Source organism: Oncorhynchus masou, chromosome 23 (assembly GCF_036934945.1).
Source record: "Oncorhynchus masou masou isolate Uvic2021 chromosome 23, UVic_Omas_1.1, whole genome shotgun sequence".
In the NCBI taxonomy this organism is placed as follows: Eukaryota; Metazoa; Chordata; class Actinopteri; order Salmoniformes; family Salmonidae; genus Oncorhynchus; species Oncorhynchus masou.
Genome location: NC_088234.1, coordinates 15,688,608 through 15,704,491, shown reverse-complemented (window position 1 = coordinate 15,704,491; position 15,884 = coordinate 15,688,608). Strand labels below are relative to the sequence as shown.

Sequence of the window (15,884 nt, the reverse complement as noted above, 5' to 3'; positions counted from 1 at the left end):
CAGCAGTAGTTGTCGTAGTATCAGCTGTAGTTTTTGTAGGAGCAGTAGTTGTCGTAGTATCAGCAGTAGTTGTTGTAGGAGCAGTAGTTGACGTAGTATCAGCAGTAGTTGTTGTAGGAGCAGGAGTTGACATAGTATCAGCTGTAGTTGTTGTCGCAGCAGTAGTTGACGTAGTATCAGCAGTAGTTGTCGTAGTATCAGCTTTAGTTTTTGCAGGAGCAGTAGTTGTCGAAGTATCAGCAGTAGTTGTTGTAGGAGCAGCAGTTGACATAGTATCAGCAGGAGTTGTCAAAGCAGCAGTAGTTGACGTAGTATTAGGAGGAGTTGTTGTAGGAGCAGTAGTTGTTGTAGGAGCAGTAGTTGTTGTAGGAGCAGTAGTTGACGTAGTATGCAGTAGTTGTTGTAGGAGCAGTAGTTGTTGTAGGAGCAGTAGTTGACGTAGTATCAGCAGTTGTTGTCGTAGTATCAGCAGTAGTTGGTGTAGGAGCAGTAGTTGTTGTAGGAGCAGTAGTTGTTGTAGGAGCAGTAGTTGACGTAGTATCAGCAGTTGTTGTCGTAGTATCAGCAGTAGTTGGTGTAGGAGCAGTAGTTGTTGTAGGAGCAGTAGTTGTTGTAGGAGCAGTAGTTGTTGTAGGAGCAGTAGTTGACGTAGTATCAGCAGTAGTTGTTGTAGGAGCAGGAGTTGTTGTAGGAGCAGTAGTTGACGTAGTATCAGCAGTTGTTGTCGTAGTATCAGCAGTAGTTGTTGTAGGAGCAGTAGTTGACGTAGTATCAGCAGTTGTTGTCGTAGTATCAGCAGTAGTTGTCGTAGGAGCAGTAGTTGTCGTAGGAGCAGTAGTTGTCGTAGGAGCAGTAGTTGTCGTAGGAGCAGTAGTTGTCGTAGGAGCAGTAGTTGTTGTAGGAGCAGTAGTTGTTGTAGGAGCAGTAGTTGTTGTAGGAGCAGTAGTTGTTGTAGGAGCAGTAGTTGACGTAGTATCAGCAGTTGTTGTCGTAGTATCAGCAGTAGTTGTTGTAGGAGCAGTAGTTGTCGTAGTATCAGCAGTAGTTGTCGTAGTATCAGCTGTAGTTTTTGTAGGAGCAGTAGTTGTCGTAGTATCAGCAGTAGTTGTTGTAGGAGCAGTAGTTGACGAAGTATCAGCAGTAGTTGTTGTAGGAGCAGGAGTTGACATAGTATCAGCTGTAGTTGTTGTCGCAGCAGTAGTTGACGTAGTATCAGCAGTAGTTGTCGTAGTATCAGCTGTGGTTGTTGCAGGAGCAGTAGTTGTCGAAGTATCAGCAGTAGTTGTTGTAGGAGCAGCAGTTGACGTAGTATTAGGAGAAGTTGTTGTAGGAGCAGTAGTTGTTGTAGGAGCAGTAGTTGACGTAGTATGCAGTAGTTGTTGTAGGAGCAGTAGTTGACGTAGTATCAACAGTAGTTGTTGTAGGAGCAGTAGTTGTCGTAGTATCAGCTGTAGTTGTTGTAGGAGTAGTAGTTGTTGTAGGAGCAGTAGTTGTTGTAGGAGCAATAGTTGACGTAGTATCAGCAGTAGTTGACATAGTATCAGCTGTAGTTGTTGTAGGAGCAGTAGTTGTTGTAGGAGCAGTAGTTGACGTAGTATCAGCAGTTGTTGTCGTAGTATCAGAAGTAGTTGGTGTAGGAGCAGTAGTTGTTGTAGGAGCAGTAGTTGTTGTAGGAGCAGTAGTTGTTGTAGGAGCAGTAGTTGACGTAGTATCAGCAGTAGTTGACATAGTATCAGCAGTAGTTGACATAGTATCAGCTGTAGTTGTTGTAGGAGCAGTAGTTGTTGTAGGAGCAGTAGTTGACGTAGTATCAGCAGTTGTTGTCGTAGTATCAGCAGTAGTTGGTGTAGGAGCAGTAGATGTTGTAGGAGCAGTAGTTGTTGTAGGAGCAGTAGTTGTTGTAGGAGCAGTAGTTGACGTAGTATCAGCAGTAGTTGACCTAGTATCAGCAGTAGTTGACCTAGTAACAGCAGTAGTTGTTGTAGGAGCAGTAGTTGTTGTAGGAGCAGTAGTTGTTGTAGGAGCAGTAGTTGACGTAGTATGCAGTAGTTGTTGTAGGAGCAGTAGTTGACGTAGTATCAACAGTAGTTGTTTTAGGAGCAGTAGTTGTCGTAGTATCAGCTGTAGTTGTTGTAGGAGCAGTAGTTGTTGTAGGAGCAGTAGTTGTTGTAGGAGCAGTAGTTGTTGTAGGAGCAGTAGTTGACGTAGTATCAGCAGTTGTTGTCGTAGTATCAGCAGTAGTTGTCGTAGGAGCAGTAGTTGTCGTAGGAGCAGTAGTTGTCGTAGGAGCAGTAGTTGTTGTAGGAGCAGTAGTTGTTGTAGGAGCAGTAGTTGACGTAGTATCAGCAGTTGTTGTCGTAGTATCAGCAGTAGTTGTTGTAGGAGCAGTAGTTGTCGTAGTATCAGCAGTAGTTGTCGTAGTATCAGCTGTAGTTTTTGTAGGAGCAGTAGTTGTCGTAGTATCAGCAGTAGTTGTTGTAGGAGCAGTAGTTGACGTAGTATCAGCAGTAGTTGTTGTAGGAGCAGGAGTTGACATAGTATCAGCTGTAGTTGTTGTCGCAGCAGTAGTTGACGTAGTATCAGCAGTAGTTGTCGTAGTATCAGCTTTAGTTTTTGCAGGAGCAGTAGTTGTCGAAGTATCAGCAGTAGTTGTTGTAGGAGCAGCAGTTGACATAGTATCAGCAGGAGTTGTCAAAGCAGCAGTAGTTGACGTAGTATTAGGAGGAGTTGTTGTAGGAGCAGTAGTTGTTGTAGGAGCAGTAGTTGTTGTAGGAGCAGTAGTTGACGTAGTATGCAGTAGTTGTTGTAGGAGCAGTAGTTGTTGTAGGAGCAGTAGTTGACGTAGTATCAGCAGTTGTTGTCGTAGTATCAGCAGTAGTTGGTGTAGGAGCAGTAGTTGTTGTAGGAGCAGTAGTTGTTGTAGGAGCAGTAGTTGACGTAGTATCAGCAGTTGTTGTCGTAGTATCAGCAGTAGTTGGTGTAGGAGCAGTAGTTGTTGTAGGAGCAGTAGTTGTTGTAGGAGCAGTAGTTGTTGTAGGAGCAGTAGTTGACGTAGTATCAGCAGTAGTTGACATAGTATCAGCAGTAGTTGACATAGTATCAGCTGTAGTTGTTGTAGGAGCAGTAGTTGTTGTAGGAGCAGTAGTTGACGTAGTATCAGCAGTTGTTGTCGTAGTATCAGCAGTAGTTGGTGTAGGAGCAGTAGTTGTTGTAGGAGCAGTAGTTGTTGTAGGAGCAGTAGTTGTTGTAGGAGCAGTAGTTGACGTAGTATCAGCAGTAGTTGACCTAGTATCAGCAGTAGTTGACCTAGTGTCAGCAGTAGTTGTTGTAGGAGCAGTAGTTGTTGTAGGAGCAGTAGTTGTTGTAGGAGCAGTAGTTGTTGTATGAGCAGTAGTTGACGTAGTATGCAGTAGTTGTTGTAGGAGCAGTAGTTGACGTAGTATCAACAGTAGTTGTTTTAGGAGCAGTAGTTGTCGTAGTATCAGCTGTAGTTGTTGTAGGAGCAGTAGTTGTTGTAGGAGCAGTAGTTGTTGTAGGAGCAGTAGTTGTTGTAGGAGCAGTAGTTGACGTAGTATCAGCAGTTGTTGTCGTAGTATCAGCAGTAGTTGTCGTAGGAGCAGTAGTTGTCGTAGGAGCAGTAGTTGTCGTAGGAGCAGTAGTTGTTGTAGGAGCAGTAGTTGTTGTAGGAGCAGTAGTTGACGTAGTATCAGCAGTTGTTGTCGTAGTATCAGCAGTAGTTGTTGTAGGAGCAGTAGTTGTCGTAGGAGCAGTAGTTGTCGTAGGAGCAGTAGTTGTTGTAGGAGCAGTAGTTGTTGTAGGAGCAGTAGTTGACGTAGTATCAGCAGTTGTTGTCGTAGTATCAGTAGTTGTTGTAGGAGCAGTAGTTGACGTAGTATCAGCAGTTGTTGTCGTAGTATCAGCAGTAGTTGGTGTAGGAGCAGTAGTTGTTGTAGGAGCAGTAGTTGTTGTAGGAGCAGTAGTTGTTGTAGGAGCAGTAGTTGACGTAGTATCAGCAGTAGTTGACCTAGTATCAGCAGTAGTTGACCTAGTAACAGCAGTAGTTGTTGTAGGAGCAGTAGTTGTTGTAGGAGCAGTAGTTGTTGTAGGAGCAGTAGTTGTTGTATGAGCAGTAGTTGACGTAGTATGCAGTAGTTGTTGTAGGAGCAGTAGTTGACGTAGTATCAACAGTAGTTGTTTTAGGAGCAGTAGTTGTCGTAGTATCAGCTGTAGTTGTTGTAGGAGCAGTAGTTGTTGTAGGAGCAGTAGTTGTTGTAGGAGCAGTAGTTGTTGTAGGAGCAGTAGTTGACGTAGTATCAGCAGTTGTTGTCGTAGTATCAGCAGTAGTTGTCGTAGGAGCAGTAGTTGTCGTAGGAGCAGTAGTTGTCGTAGGAGCAGTAGTTGTTGTAGGAGCAGTAGTTGTTGTAGGAGCAGTAGTTGACGTAGTATCAGCAGTTGTTGTCGTAGTATCAGCAGTAGTTGTTGTAGGAGCAGTAGTTGTCGTAGTATCAGCAGTAGTTGTTGTAGGAGCAGTAGTTGTCGTAGTATCAGCAGTAGTTTTCGTAGTATCAGCTGTAGTTTTTGTAGGAGCAGTAGTTGTCGTAGTATCAGCAGTAGTTGTTGTAGGAGCAGTAGTTGACGTAGTATCAGCAGTAGTTGTTGTAGGAGCAGCAGTTGACATAGTATCAGCAGGAGTTGTCAAAGCAGCAGTAGTTGACGTAGTATTAGGAGGAGTTGTTGTAGGAGCAGTAGTTGTTGTAGGAGCAGTAGTTGTTGTAGGAGCAGTAGTTGTTGTAGGAGCAGTAGTTGACGTAGTATGCAGTAGTTGTTGTAGGAGCAGTAGTTGACGTAGTATCAACAGTAGTTGTTGTAGGAGCAGTAGTTGTCGTAGTATCAGCTGTAGTTGTTGTAGGAGCAGTAGTTGTTGTAGTAGCAGTAGTTGTTGTAGGAGCAGTAGTTGTTGTAGGAGCAGTAGTTGACATAGTATCAGCAGTTGTTGTCGTAGTATCAGCAGTAGTTGTTGTAGGAGCAGTAGTTGTCGTAGGAGCAGTAGTTGTCGTAGGAGCAGTAGTTGTTGTAGGAGCAGTAGTTGTTGTAGGAGCAGTAGTTGTTGTAGGAGCAGTAGTTGACGTAGTATCAGCAGTTGTTGTCGTAGTATCAGCAGTAGTTGTTGTAGGAGCAGTAGTTGTCGTAGTATCAGCAGTAGTTGTCGTAGTATCAGCTGTAGTTTTTGTAGGAGCAGTAGTTGTCGTAGTATCAGCAGTAGTTGTTGTAGGAGCAGTAGTTGACGAAGTATCAGCAGTAGTTGTTGTAGGAGCAGGAGTTGACATAGTATCAGCTGTAGTTGTTGTCGCAGCAGTAGTTGACGTAGTATCAGCAGTAGTTGTCGTAGTATCAGCTGTGGTTGTTGCAGGAGCAGTAGTTGTCGAAGTATCAGCAGTAGTTGTTGTAGGAGCAGCAGTTGACATAGTATCAGCAGGAGTTGTCGAAGCAGCAGTAGTTGACGTAGTATTAGGAGGAGTTGTTGTAGGAGCAGTAGTTGTTGTAGGAGCAGTAGTTGACGTAGTATTCAGTAGTTGTTGTAGGAGCAGTAGTTGACGTAGTATCAAGAGTAGTTGTTGTAGGAGCAGTAGTTGTCGTAGTATCAGCTGTAGTTGTTGTAGGAGCAGTAGTTGTTGTAGGAGCAGTAGTTGTTGTAGGAGCAATAGTTGACGTAGTATCAGCAGTAGTTGACATAGTATCAGCTGTAGTTGTTGTAGGAGCAGTAGTTGTTGTAGGAGCAGTAGTTGACGTAGTATCAGCAGTTGTTGTCGTAGTATCAGCAGTAGTTGGTGTAGGAGCAGTAGTTGTTGTAGGAGCAGTAGTTGTTGTAGGAGCAGTAGTTGTTGTAGGAGCAGTAGTTGACGTAGTATCAGCAGTAGTTGACATAGTATCAGCAGTAGTTGACATAGTATCAGCTGTAGTTGTTGTAGGAGCAGTAGTTGTTGTAGGAGCAGTAGTTGACGTAGTATCAGCAGTTGTTGTCGTAGTATCAGCAGTAGTTGGTGTAGGAGCAGTAGTTGTTGTAGGAGCAGTAGTTGTTGTAGGAGCAGTAGTTGTTGTAGGAGCAGTAGTTGACGTAGTATCAGCAGTAGTTGACCTAGTATCAGCAGTAGTTGACATAGTATCAGCTGTAGTTGTTGTAGGAGCAGTAGTTGTTGTAGGAGCAGTAGTTGTTGTAGGAGCAGTAGTTGACGTAGTATCAGCAGTTGTTGTCGTAGTATCAGCAGTAGTTGGTGTAGGAGCAGTAGTTGTTGTAGGAGCAGTAGTTGTTGTAGGAGCAGTAGTTGTTGTAGGAGCAGTAGTTGACGTAGTATCAGCAGTTGTTGTCGTAGTATCAGCAGTAGTTGTTGTAGGAGCAGTAGTTGTCGTAGGAGCAGTAGTTGTCGTAGGAGCAGTAGTTGTTGTAGGAGCAGTAGTTGTTGTAGGAGCAGTAGTTGACGTAGTATCAGCAGTTGTTGTCGTAGTATCAGCAGTAGTTGTTGTAGGAGCAGTAGTTGTCGTAGTATCAGCAGTAGTTGTCGTAGTATCAGCTGTAGTTTTTGTAGGAGCAGTAGTTGTCGTAGTATCAGCAGTAGTTGTTGTAGGAGCAGTAGTTGACGTAGTATCAGCAGTAGTTGTTGTAGGAGCAGGAGTTGACATAGTATCAGCTGTAGTTGTTGTCGCAGCAGTAGTTGACGTAGTATCAGCAGTAGTTGTCGTAGTATCAGCTGTAGTTGTTGCAGGAGCAGTAGTTGTCGAAGTATCAGCAGTAGTTGTTGTAGGAGCAGCAGTTGACATAGTATCAGCAGGAGTTGTCAAAGCAGCAGTAGTTGACGTAGTATTAGGAGGAGTTGTTGTAGGAGCAGTAGTTGTCGTAGGAGCAGGAGTTGACATAGCATCAGCAGTAGTTGTTGTAGGAGCAGGAGTTGACGTAGTATCAGCAGTAGTTGTTTTAGGAGCAGGAGTTGATGTAGTATCAGCAGTAGTTGTTTTAGGAGCAGGAGTTGACGTAGTATCAGCTGTAGTTGTTGTAGGAGCAGTAGTTGTTGTAGGAGCAGGAGTTGACGTTGTATCAGCAGGAGTTGACGTAGTATCAGCAGTAGTTGTTGTAGTAGCAGTAGTTGTTGTAGGAGCAGTAGTTGACGTAGTATCAGCAGTAGTTGTTGTAGGAGCAGTAGTTGGTGTAGTATCAGCTGTAGTTATTGTAGGAGCAGTAGTTGACGTAGTATCAGCAGTTGTTGTCGTAGTATCAGCAGTAGTTGGTGTAGGAGCAGTAGTTGTTGTAGGAGCAGTAGTTGTTGTAGGAGCAGTAGTTGTTGTTGTAGCAGTAGTTGTTGTTGTAGCAGTAGTTGACGTAGTATCAGCAGTAGTTGTTGTAGGAGCAGTAGTTGTTGTAGGAGCAGTAGTTGTTGTAGGAGCAGTAGTTGTTGTAGGAGCAGTAGTTGTTGTAGGAGCAGTAGTTGACGTAGTATCAGCAGTAGTTGACATAGTATCAGCAGTAGTTGACATAGTATCAGCTGTAGTTGTTGTAGGAGCAGTAGTTGTTGTAGGAGCAGTAGTTGTTGTAGGAGCAGTAGTTGTTGTAGGAGCAGTAGTTGACGTAGTATCAGCAGTTGTTGTCGTAGTATCAGCAGTAGTTGTTGTAGGAGCAGTAGTTGTCGTAGGAGCAGTAGTTGTCGTAGGAGCAGTAGTTGTTGTAGGAGCAGTAGTTGTTGTAGGAGCAGTAGTTGACGTAGTATCAGCAGTTGTTGTCGTAGTATCAGCAGTAGTTGTTGTAGGAGCAGTAGTTGTCGTAGTATCAGCAGTTGTCGTAGTATCAGCAGTAGTTGTCTTAGTATCAGCTGTAGTTTTTGTAGGAGCAGTAGTTGTCGTAGTATCAGCAGTAGTTGTTGTAGGAGCAGTAGTTGACGTAGTATCAGCAGTAGTTGTTGTAGGAGCAGGAGTTGACATAGTATCAGCTGTAGTTGTTGTCGCAGCAGTAGTTGACGTAGTATCAGCAGTAGTTGTCGTAGTATCAGCTGTAGTTGTTGCAGGAGCAGTAGTTGTCGAAGTATCAGCAGTAGTTGTTGTAGGAGCAGCAGTTGACATAGTATCAGCAGGAGTTGTCGAAGCAGCAGTAGTTGACGTAGTATTAGGAGGAGTTGTTGTAGGAGCAGTAGTTGTCGTAGGAGCAGGAGTTGACATAGCATCAGCAGTAGTTGTTGTAGGAGCAGGAGTTGACGTAGTATCAGCAGTAGTTGTTTTAGGAGCAGGAGTTGACGTAGTATCAGCAGTAGTTGTTTTAGGAGCAGGAGTTGACGTAGTATCAGCTGTAGTTGTTGTAGGAGCAGTAGTTATTGTAGGAGCAGTAGTTGTTGTAGGAGCAGGAGTTGACGTTGTATCAGCAGGAGTTGACGTAGTATCAGCAGTAGTTGTTGTAGTAGCAGTAGTTGTTGTAGGAGCAGTAGTTGACGTAGTATCAGCAGTAGTTGTTGTAGGAGCAGTAGTTGGTGTAGTATCAGCTGTAGTTATTGTAGGAGCAGTAGTTGACGTAGTATCAGCAGTAGTTGTCGTAGTATCAGCTGTAGTTGTTGTAGGAGCAGTAGTTGTTGTAGTATCAGCAGTAGTTGTTGTAGGAGCAGTAGTTGACGTAGTATCAGCAGTAGTTGTTGTAGGAGCAGTAGTTGACGTAGTATCAGCATTAGTTGTTGTAGGAGCAGTAGTTGACGTAGTTTCAGCAGTAGTTTTCGTTGTATCAGCAGTAGTTGTCGTAGGACCAGTAGTTGTCGTAGTATCAGCAGTAGTTGTTGTAGGAGCAGGAGTTGACATAGTATCAGCAGTAGTTGACGTAGTTTTAGCAGTAGTTGACGTAGTATCAGCAGTAGTTGTTGTAGGAGCAGGAGTTGACGTAGTATCAGCAGTAGTTGTTGTAGGAGCAGGAGTGGACGTAGTATCAGCTGTAGTTGTTGTAGGAGCAGGAGTTTACTTAGTATCAGCAGTAGTTGTTGTAGGAGCAGTAGTTGTTGTAGGAGCAGGAGTTGACGTAGTATCAACAGTAGTTGTTGTAGGAGCAGTAGTTGACATAGTATTAGGAAGAGTTGTTGTAGGAGCAGTAGTTGTCGTAGGAGCAGGAGTTGACATAGCATCAGCAGTAGTTGTTGTAGGAGCAGTAGTTGTTGTAGGAGCAGTAGTTGTCGTAGGAGCAGTAGTTGACATAGTATTAGGAAGAGTTGTTGTCGGAGCAGTAGTTGTCGTAGGAGCAGGAGTTGACATAGCATCAGCAGTAGTTGTTGTAGGAGCAGTAGTTGTTGTAGGAGCAGTAGTTGTCGTAGGAGCAGTAGTTGACATAGTATTAGGAAGAGTTGTTGTCGGAGCAGTAGTTGTCGTAGGAGCAGGAGTTGACATAGCATCAGCAGTAGTTGTTGTAGGAGCAGGAGTTGACGTAGTATCAGCAGTAGTTGTTGTAGAAGCAGTAGTTGACGTAGTATCAGCACTAGTTGTTTTAGGAGCAGGAGTTGACATAGTATCAGCTGTAGTTGTTGTAGGAGCAGTAGTTGTTGTAGGAGCAGTAGTTGACGTAGTATCAGCAGTTGTTTTCGTAGTATCAGCAGTAGTTGGTTTAGGAGCAGTAGTTGTTGTAGGAGCAGTAGTTGTTGTAGGAGCAGTAGTTGTTGTAGGAGCAGTAGTTGACGTAGTATCAGCAGTAGTTGACGTAGTATCAGTAGTAGTTGTTGTAGGAGCAGTAGTTGTTGTAGGAGCAGTAGTTGTTGTAGGAGCAGTAGTTGACGTAGTATGCAGTAGTTGTTGTAGGAGCAGTAGTTGACGTAGTATCAACAGTAGTTGTTGTAGGAGCAGTAGTTGTCGTAGTATCAGCTGTAGTTGTTGTAGGAGCAGTAGTTGTTGTAGGAGCAGTAGTTGTTGTAGGAGCAGTAGTTGACGTAGTATCAGCAGTTGTTGTCGTAGTATCAGCAGTAGTTGTTGTAGGAGCAGTAGTTGTCGTAGTATCAGCAGTAGTTGTCGTAGTATCAGCTGTCGTTTTTGTAGGAGCAGTAGTTGTCGTAGTATCAGCAGTAGTTGTTGTAGGAGAAGTAGTTGTTGTAGGAGCAGTAGTTGTTGTAGGAGCAGTAGTTGTTGTAGGAGCAGTAGTTGACGTAGTATCAGCAGTTGTTGTCGTAGTATCAGCAGTAGTTGTTGTAGGAGCAGTAGTTGTCGTAGTATCAGCAGTAGTTGTCGTAGTATCAGCTTTAGTTTTTGTAGGAGCAGTAGTTGTCGTAGTATCAGCAGTAGTTGTTGTAGGAGCAGTAGTTGACGTAGTATCAGCAGTAGTTGTTGTAGGAGCAGGAGTTGACATAGTATCAGCTGTAGTTGTTGTAGTATCAGCAGTAGTTGACGTAGTATCAGCAGTAGTTGTCGTAGTATCAGCTGTAGTTGTTTTTTGGAGCAGTAGTTGTCGAAGTATCAGCAGTAGTTGTTGTAGGAGCAGCAGTTGATATAGTATCAGCAGGAGTTGTCGAAGCAACAGTAGTTGACGTAGTATTAGGAGGAGTTGTTGTAGGAGCAGTAGTTGTCGTAGGAGCAGGAGTTGACATAGCATCAGCAGTAGTTGTTGTAGGAGCAGGAGTTGACGTAGTATCAGCAGTAGTTGTTTTAGGAGCAGGAGTTGACGTAGTATCAGCAGTAGTTGTTTTAGGAGCAGGAGTTGACGTAGTATCAGCTGTAGTTGTTGTAGGAGCAGTAGTTGTTGTAGGAGCAGTAGTTGTTGTAGGAGCAGGAGTTGATGTTGTATCAGCAGTTGTTGTCGTAGTATCAGCAGGAGTTGTCTTAGTATAAGCAGTAGTTGTCGTAGGAGCAGTAGTTGTCGTAGGAGCAGTAGTTGTCGTAGGAGCAGTAGTTGTCATAGGAGCAGTAGTTGTCGTAGGAGCAGTAGTTGTTTTAGGAGCAGTAGTTGTTGTAGTATCAGCTGTAGTATCAGCTGTAGTTGTTGTAGTATCAGCTGTAGTTGTTGTAGTATCAGCTGTAGTTGTTGTAGTATCAGCTGTAGTTGTTGTAGGAGCAGTAGTTGTTGTAGGAGCAGAAGTTGTTGTAGGAGCAGTAGTTGATGTAGTATCAGCTGTAGTTGTTGTAGGAGCAGTAGTTGTTGTAGGAGCAGTAGTTGTTGTAGGAGCAGTAGTTGTTGTAGGAGCAGTAGTTGTTGTAGGAGCAGTAGTTGACGTAGTATGCAGTAGTTGTTGTAGGAGCAGTAGTTGACGTAGTATCAACAGTAGTTGTCGTAGGAGCAGTAGTTGTCGTAGTATCAGCTGTAGTTGTTGTAGGAGCAGTAGTTGTTGTAGGAGCAGTAGTTGTTGTAGGAGCAGTAGTTGTTGTAGGAGCAGTAGTTGACGTAGTATCAGCAGTAATTGACATAGTATCAGCTGTAGTTGTTGTAGGAGCAGTAGTTGTTGTAGGAGCAGTAGTTGACGTAGTATCAGCAGTTGTTGTCGTAGTATCAGCAGTAGTTGGTGTAGGAGCAGTAGTTGTTGTAGGAGCAGTAGTTGTTGTAGGAGCAGTAGTTGTTGTAGGAGCAGTAGTTGACGTAGTATCAGCAGTAGTTGACGTAGTATCAGCAGTAGTTGTTGTAGGAGCAGTAGTTGTTGTGGGAGCAGTAGTTGTTGTAGGAGCAGTAGTTGTTGTAGGAGCAGTAGTTGACGTAGTATGCAGTAGTTGTTGTAGGAGCAGTAGTTGACGTAGTATCAACAGTAGTTGTTGTAGGAGCAGTAGTTGTCGTAGTATAAGCTGTAGTTGTTGTAGGAGCAGTAGTTGTTGTAGGAGCAGTAGTTGTTGTAGGAGCAGTAGTTGTTGTAGGAGCAGTAGTTGACGTAGTATCAGCAGTTGTTGTCGTAGTATCAGCAGTAGTTGTTGTAGGAGCAGTAGTTGTTGTAGGAGCAGTAGTTGTCGTAGGAGCAGTAGTTGTTGTAGGAGCAGTAGTTGTTGTAGGAGCAGTAGTTGACGAAGTATCAGCAGTTGTTGTCGTAGTATCAGCAGTAGTTGTTGTAGGAGCAGTAGTTGTCGTAGTATCAGCTGTAGTTTTTGTAGGAGCAGTAGTTGTCGTAGTATCAGCAGTAGTTGTTGTAGGAGCAGTAGTTGACGTAGTATCAGCAGTAGTTGTTGTAGGAGCAGGAGTTGACATAGTATAGGCTGTAGTTGTTGTCGCAGCAGTAGTTGTCGTAGTATCAGCAGTAGTTGTCGTAGTATCAGCTGTAGTTGTTGCAGGAGCAGTAGTTGTCGAAGTATCAGCAGTAGTTGTTGTAGGAGCAGCAGTTGACATAGTATCAGCAGGAGTTGTCGAAGCAGCAGTAGTTGACGTAGTATTAGGAGGAGTTGTTGTAGGAGCAGTAGTTGTCGTAGGAGCAGGAGTTGACATAGCATCAGCAGTAGTTGTTGTAGGAGCAGGAGTTGACTTAGTATCAGCAGTAGTTGTTTTAGGAGCAGGAGTTGACGTAGTATCAGCAGTAGTTGTTTTAGGAGCAGGAGTTGACGTAGTATCAGCTGTAGTTGTTGTAGGAGCAGTAGTTGTTGTAGGAGCAGTAGTTGTTGTAGGAGCAGGAGTTGACGTTGTATCAGCAGGAGTTGACGTAGTATCAGCAGTAGTTGTTGTAGTAGCAGTAGTTGTTGTAGGAGCAGTAGTTGACGTAGTATCAGCAGTAGTTGTTGTAGGAGCAGTAGTTGGTGTAGTATCAGCTGTAGTTATTGTAGGAGCAGTAGTTGACGTAGTATCAGCAGTAGTTGTCGTAGTATCAGCTGTAGTTGTTGTAGGAGCAGTAGTTGTTGTAGTATCAGCAGTAGTTGTTGTATGAGCAGTAGTTGACGTAGTATCAGCAGTAGTTGTTGTAGGAGCAGTAGTGGACGTAGTATCAGCTGTAGTTGTTGTAGGAGCAGGAGTTTACTTAGTATCAGCAGTAGTTGTTGTAGGAGCAGTAGTTGTTGTAGGAGCAGGAGTTGACGTAGTATCAACAGTAGTTGTTGTAGGAGCAGTAGTTGACATAGTATTAGGAAGAGTTGTTGTAGGAGCAGTAGTTGTCGTAGGAGCAGGAGTGGACGTAGTATCAGCTGTAGTTGTTGTAGGAGCAGGAGTTGACGTAGTATCAACAGTAGTTGTTGTAGGAGCAGTAGTTGTCGTAGTATCAGCTGTAGTTGTTGTAGGAGCAGTAGTTGTCGTAGTATCAGCTGTAGTTGTTGTAGGAGCAGTAGTTGTTGTAGGAGCAGTAGTTGTTGTAGGAGCAGTAGTTGACGTAGTATCAGCAGTAATTGACATAGTATCAGCTGTAGTTGTTGTAGGAGCAGTAGTTGTTGTAGGAGCAGTAGTTGACGTAGTATCAGCAGTTGTTGTCGTAGTATCAGCAGTACTTGGTGTAGGAGCAGTAGTTGTTGTAGGAGCAGTAGTTGTTGTAGGAGCAGTAGTTGTTGTAGGAGCAGTAGTTGTTGTAGGAGCAGTAGTTGACGTAGTATCAGCAGTAGTTGACGTAGTATCAGCAGTAGTTTTTGTAGGAGCAGTAGTTGTTGTAGGAGCAGTAGTTGTTGTAGGAGCAGTAGTTGTTGTAGGAGCAGTAGTTGACGTAGTATCAGCAGTAGTTGACGTAGTATCAGCAGTAGTTTTTGTAGGAGCAGTAGTTGTTGTAGGAGCAGTAGTTGTTGTAGGAGCAGTAGTTGTTGTAGGAGCAGTAGTTGACGTAGTATGCAGTAGTTGTTGTAGGAGCAGTAGTTGACGTAGTATCAACAGTAGTTGTTGTAGGAGCAGTAGTTGTCGTAGTATCAGCTGTAGTTGTTGTAGGAGCAGTAGTTGTTGTAGGAGCAGTAGTTGTTGTAGGAGCAGTAGTTGTTGTAGGAGCAGTAGTTGACGTAGTATCAGCAGTTGTTGTCGTAGTATCAGCAGTAGTTGTTGTAGGTGCAGTAGTTGTCGTAGGAGCAGTAGTTGTCGTAGGAGCAGTAGTTGTTGTAGGAGCAGTAGTTGTTGTAGGAGCAGTAGTTGACGTAGTATCAGCAGTTGTTGTCGTAGTATCAGCAGTAGTTGTTGTAGGAGCAGTAGTTGTCGTAGTATCAGCAGTAGTTGTCGTAGTATCAGCTGTAGTTTTTGTAGGAGCAGTAGTTGTCGTAGTATCAGCAGTAGTTGTTGTAGGAGCAGTAGTTGACGTAGTATCAGCAGTAGTTGTTGTAGGAGCAGGAGTTGACATAGTATCAGCTGTAGTTGTTGTCGCAGCAGTAGTTGACGTAGTATCAGCAGTAGTTGTCGTAGTATCAGCTGTAGTTGTTGCAGGAGCAGTAGTTGTCGAAGTATCAGCAGTAGTTGTTGTAGGAGCAGCAGTTGACATAGTATCAGCAGGAGTTGTCGAAGCAGCAGTAGTTGACGTAGTATTAGGAGGAGTTGTTGTAGGAGCAGTAGTTGTCGTAGGAGCAGGAGTTGACATAGCATCAGCAGTAGTTGTTGTAGGAGCAGGAGTTGACGTAGTATCAGCAGTAGTTGTTTTAGGAGCAGGAGTTGACGTAGTATCAGCAGTAGTTGTTTTAGGAGCAGGAGTTGACGTAGTATCAGCTGTAGTTGTTGTAGGAGCAGTAGTTGTTGTAGGAGCAGTAGTTGTTGTAGGAGCAGGAGTTGACGTTGTATCAGCAGGAGTTGACGTAGTATCAGCAGTAGTTGTTGTAGTAGCAGTAGTTGTTGTAGGAGCAGTAGTTGACGTAGTATCAGTAGTAGTTGTTGTAGGAGCAGTAGTTGGTGTAGTATCAGCTGTAGTTATTGTAGGAGCAGTAGTTGACGTAGTATCAGCAGTAGTTGTCGTAGTATCAGCTGTAGTTGTTGTAGGAGCAGTAGTTGTTGTAGTATCAGCAGTAGTTGTTGTAGGAGCAGTAGTTGACGTAGTATCAGCAGTAGTTGTTGTAGGAGCAGTAGTTGACGTAGTTTCAGCAGTAGTTGTCGTTGTATCAGCAGTAGTTGTCGTAGGAGCAGTAGTTGTCATGGTATCAGCAGTAGTTGTTGTAGGAGCAGGAGTTGACATAGTATCAGCAGTAGTTGACGTAGTTTTAGCAGTAGTTGACGTAGTATCAGCAGTAGTTGTTGTAGGAGCAGGAGTTGACGTAGTATCAGCAGTAGTTGTTGTAGGAGCAGGAGTGGACGTAGTATCAGCTGTAGTTGTTGTAGGAGCAGGAGTTTACTTAGTATCAGCAGTAGTTGTTGTAGGAGCAGTAGTTGTTGTAGGAGCAGGAGTTGACGTAGTATCAACAGTAGTTGTTGTAGGAGCAGTAGTTGTCGTAGTATCAGCTGTAGTTGTTGTAGGAGCAGTAGTTGTTGTAATAGGAACAGTAGTTGTTGTATTAGGAGCTGTAGTTGTTGTAGTAGGAACTGTAGTTGTTGTAGTAGGAACTGTCGTTGTTGTAGTAGGAGGAGTAGTTGTTGTAGTAGGAGCTGTAGTTGTTGTAGTAGGAACTGTAGTTGTTGTAGTAGGAGAAAGAGTTGTTGTAGTAGGAGCTGTAGATGTTGTCTGAGCAGTTGTTGTTGTTGTAGGAGCTGTAGTTGTTGTATTTGGAATTGTACTTGTTGTTGTTGGAGCAGTTGTTGTTGTAGTGCAGTATTTGTAGTGTTTGGAAACGTTTTTGTTGTAGTAGTGGTAGTAGTTGTTGTAGTCGGAGCAGTAGTTGTTGTAGTTGGAGCAGTAGTTGTTGTATTAGGATCCGTAGTTGTTGTAGTAGTAGTTGTAAAATTCCATGGTTGTAGGATTCCCAGTGCTCATTCGTCCTGATTCTGCAGATCATCCGTTTCTGGAAAACCTGTGAGTTTTGGGAAAGTTTCTGGAATTTTGCAACCCAGAGCAAACATTTAGAGGCTTATCACTGGGTAAAACTAGTATAATCAACGTTGT

At 43.7% G+C, this 15,884-nt stretch overlaps 2 protein-coding genes across 2 annotated transcripts; both read right to left on the bottom strand.

The window, feature by feature from the left end:
* Positions 1-551: 551 nt before the first annotated feature.
* Positions 552-7,827, bottom strand: LOC135510423 (mucin-2-like; the record flags this gene model as incomplete). The annotated part of the gene is made up of 6 exons (XM_064931325.1): positions 552-937; positions 3,107-3,288; positions 3,407-4,027; positions 4,146-4,814; positions 4,882-5,275; positions 7,539-7,827. Coding segments are annotated over 6 exons (2,541 nt in total), but the record flags the coding sequence as incomplete, so codon positions are not given.
* Positions 7,828-9,952: 2,125 nt separating this feature from the next.
* Positions 9,953-15,584, bottom strand: LOC135510436 (mucin-2-like; the record flags this gene model as incomplete). Its single annotated transcript, XM_064931350.1, has 4 exons — positions 9,953-10,194; positions 11,734-11,982; positions 13,736-14,091; positions 15,289-15,584. Coding segments are annotated over 4 exons (1,143 nt in total), but the record flags the coding sequence as incomplete, so codon positions are not given.
* Positions 15,585-15,884: the final 300 nt, after the last annotated feature.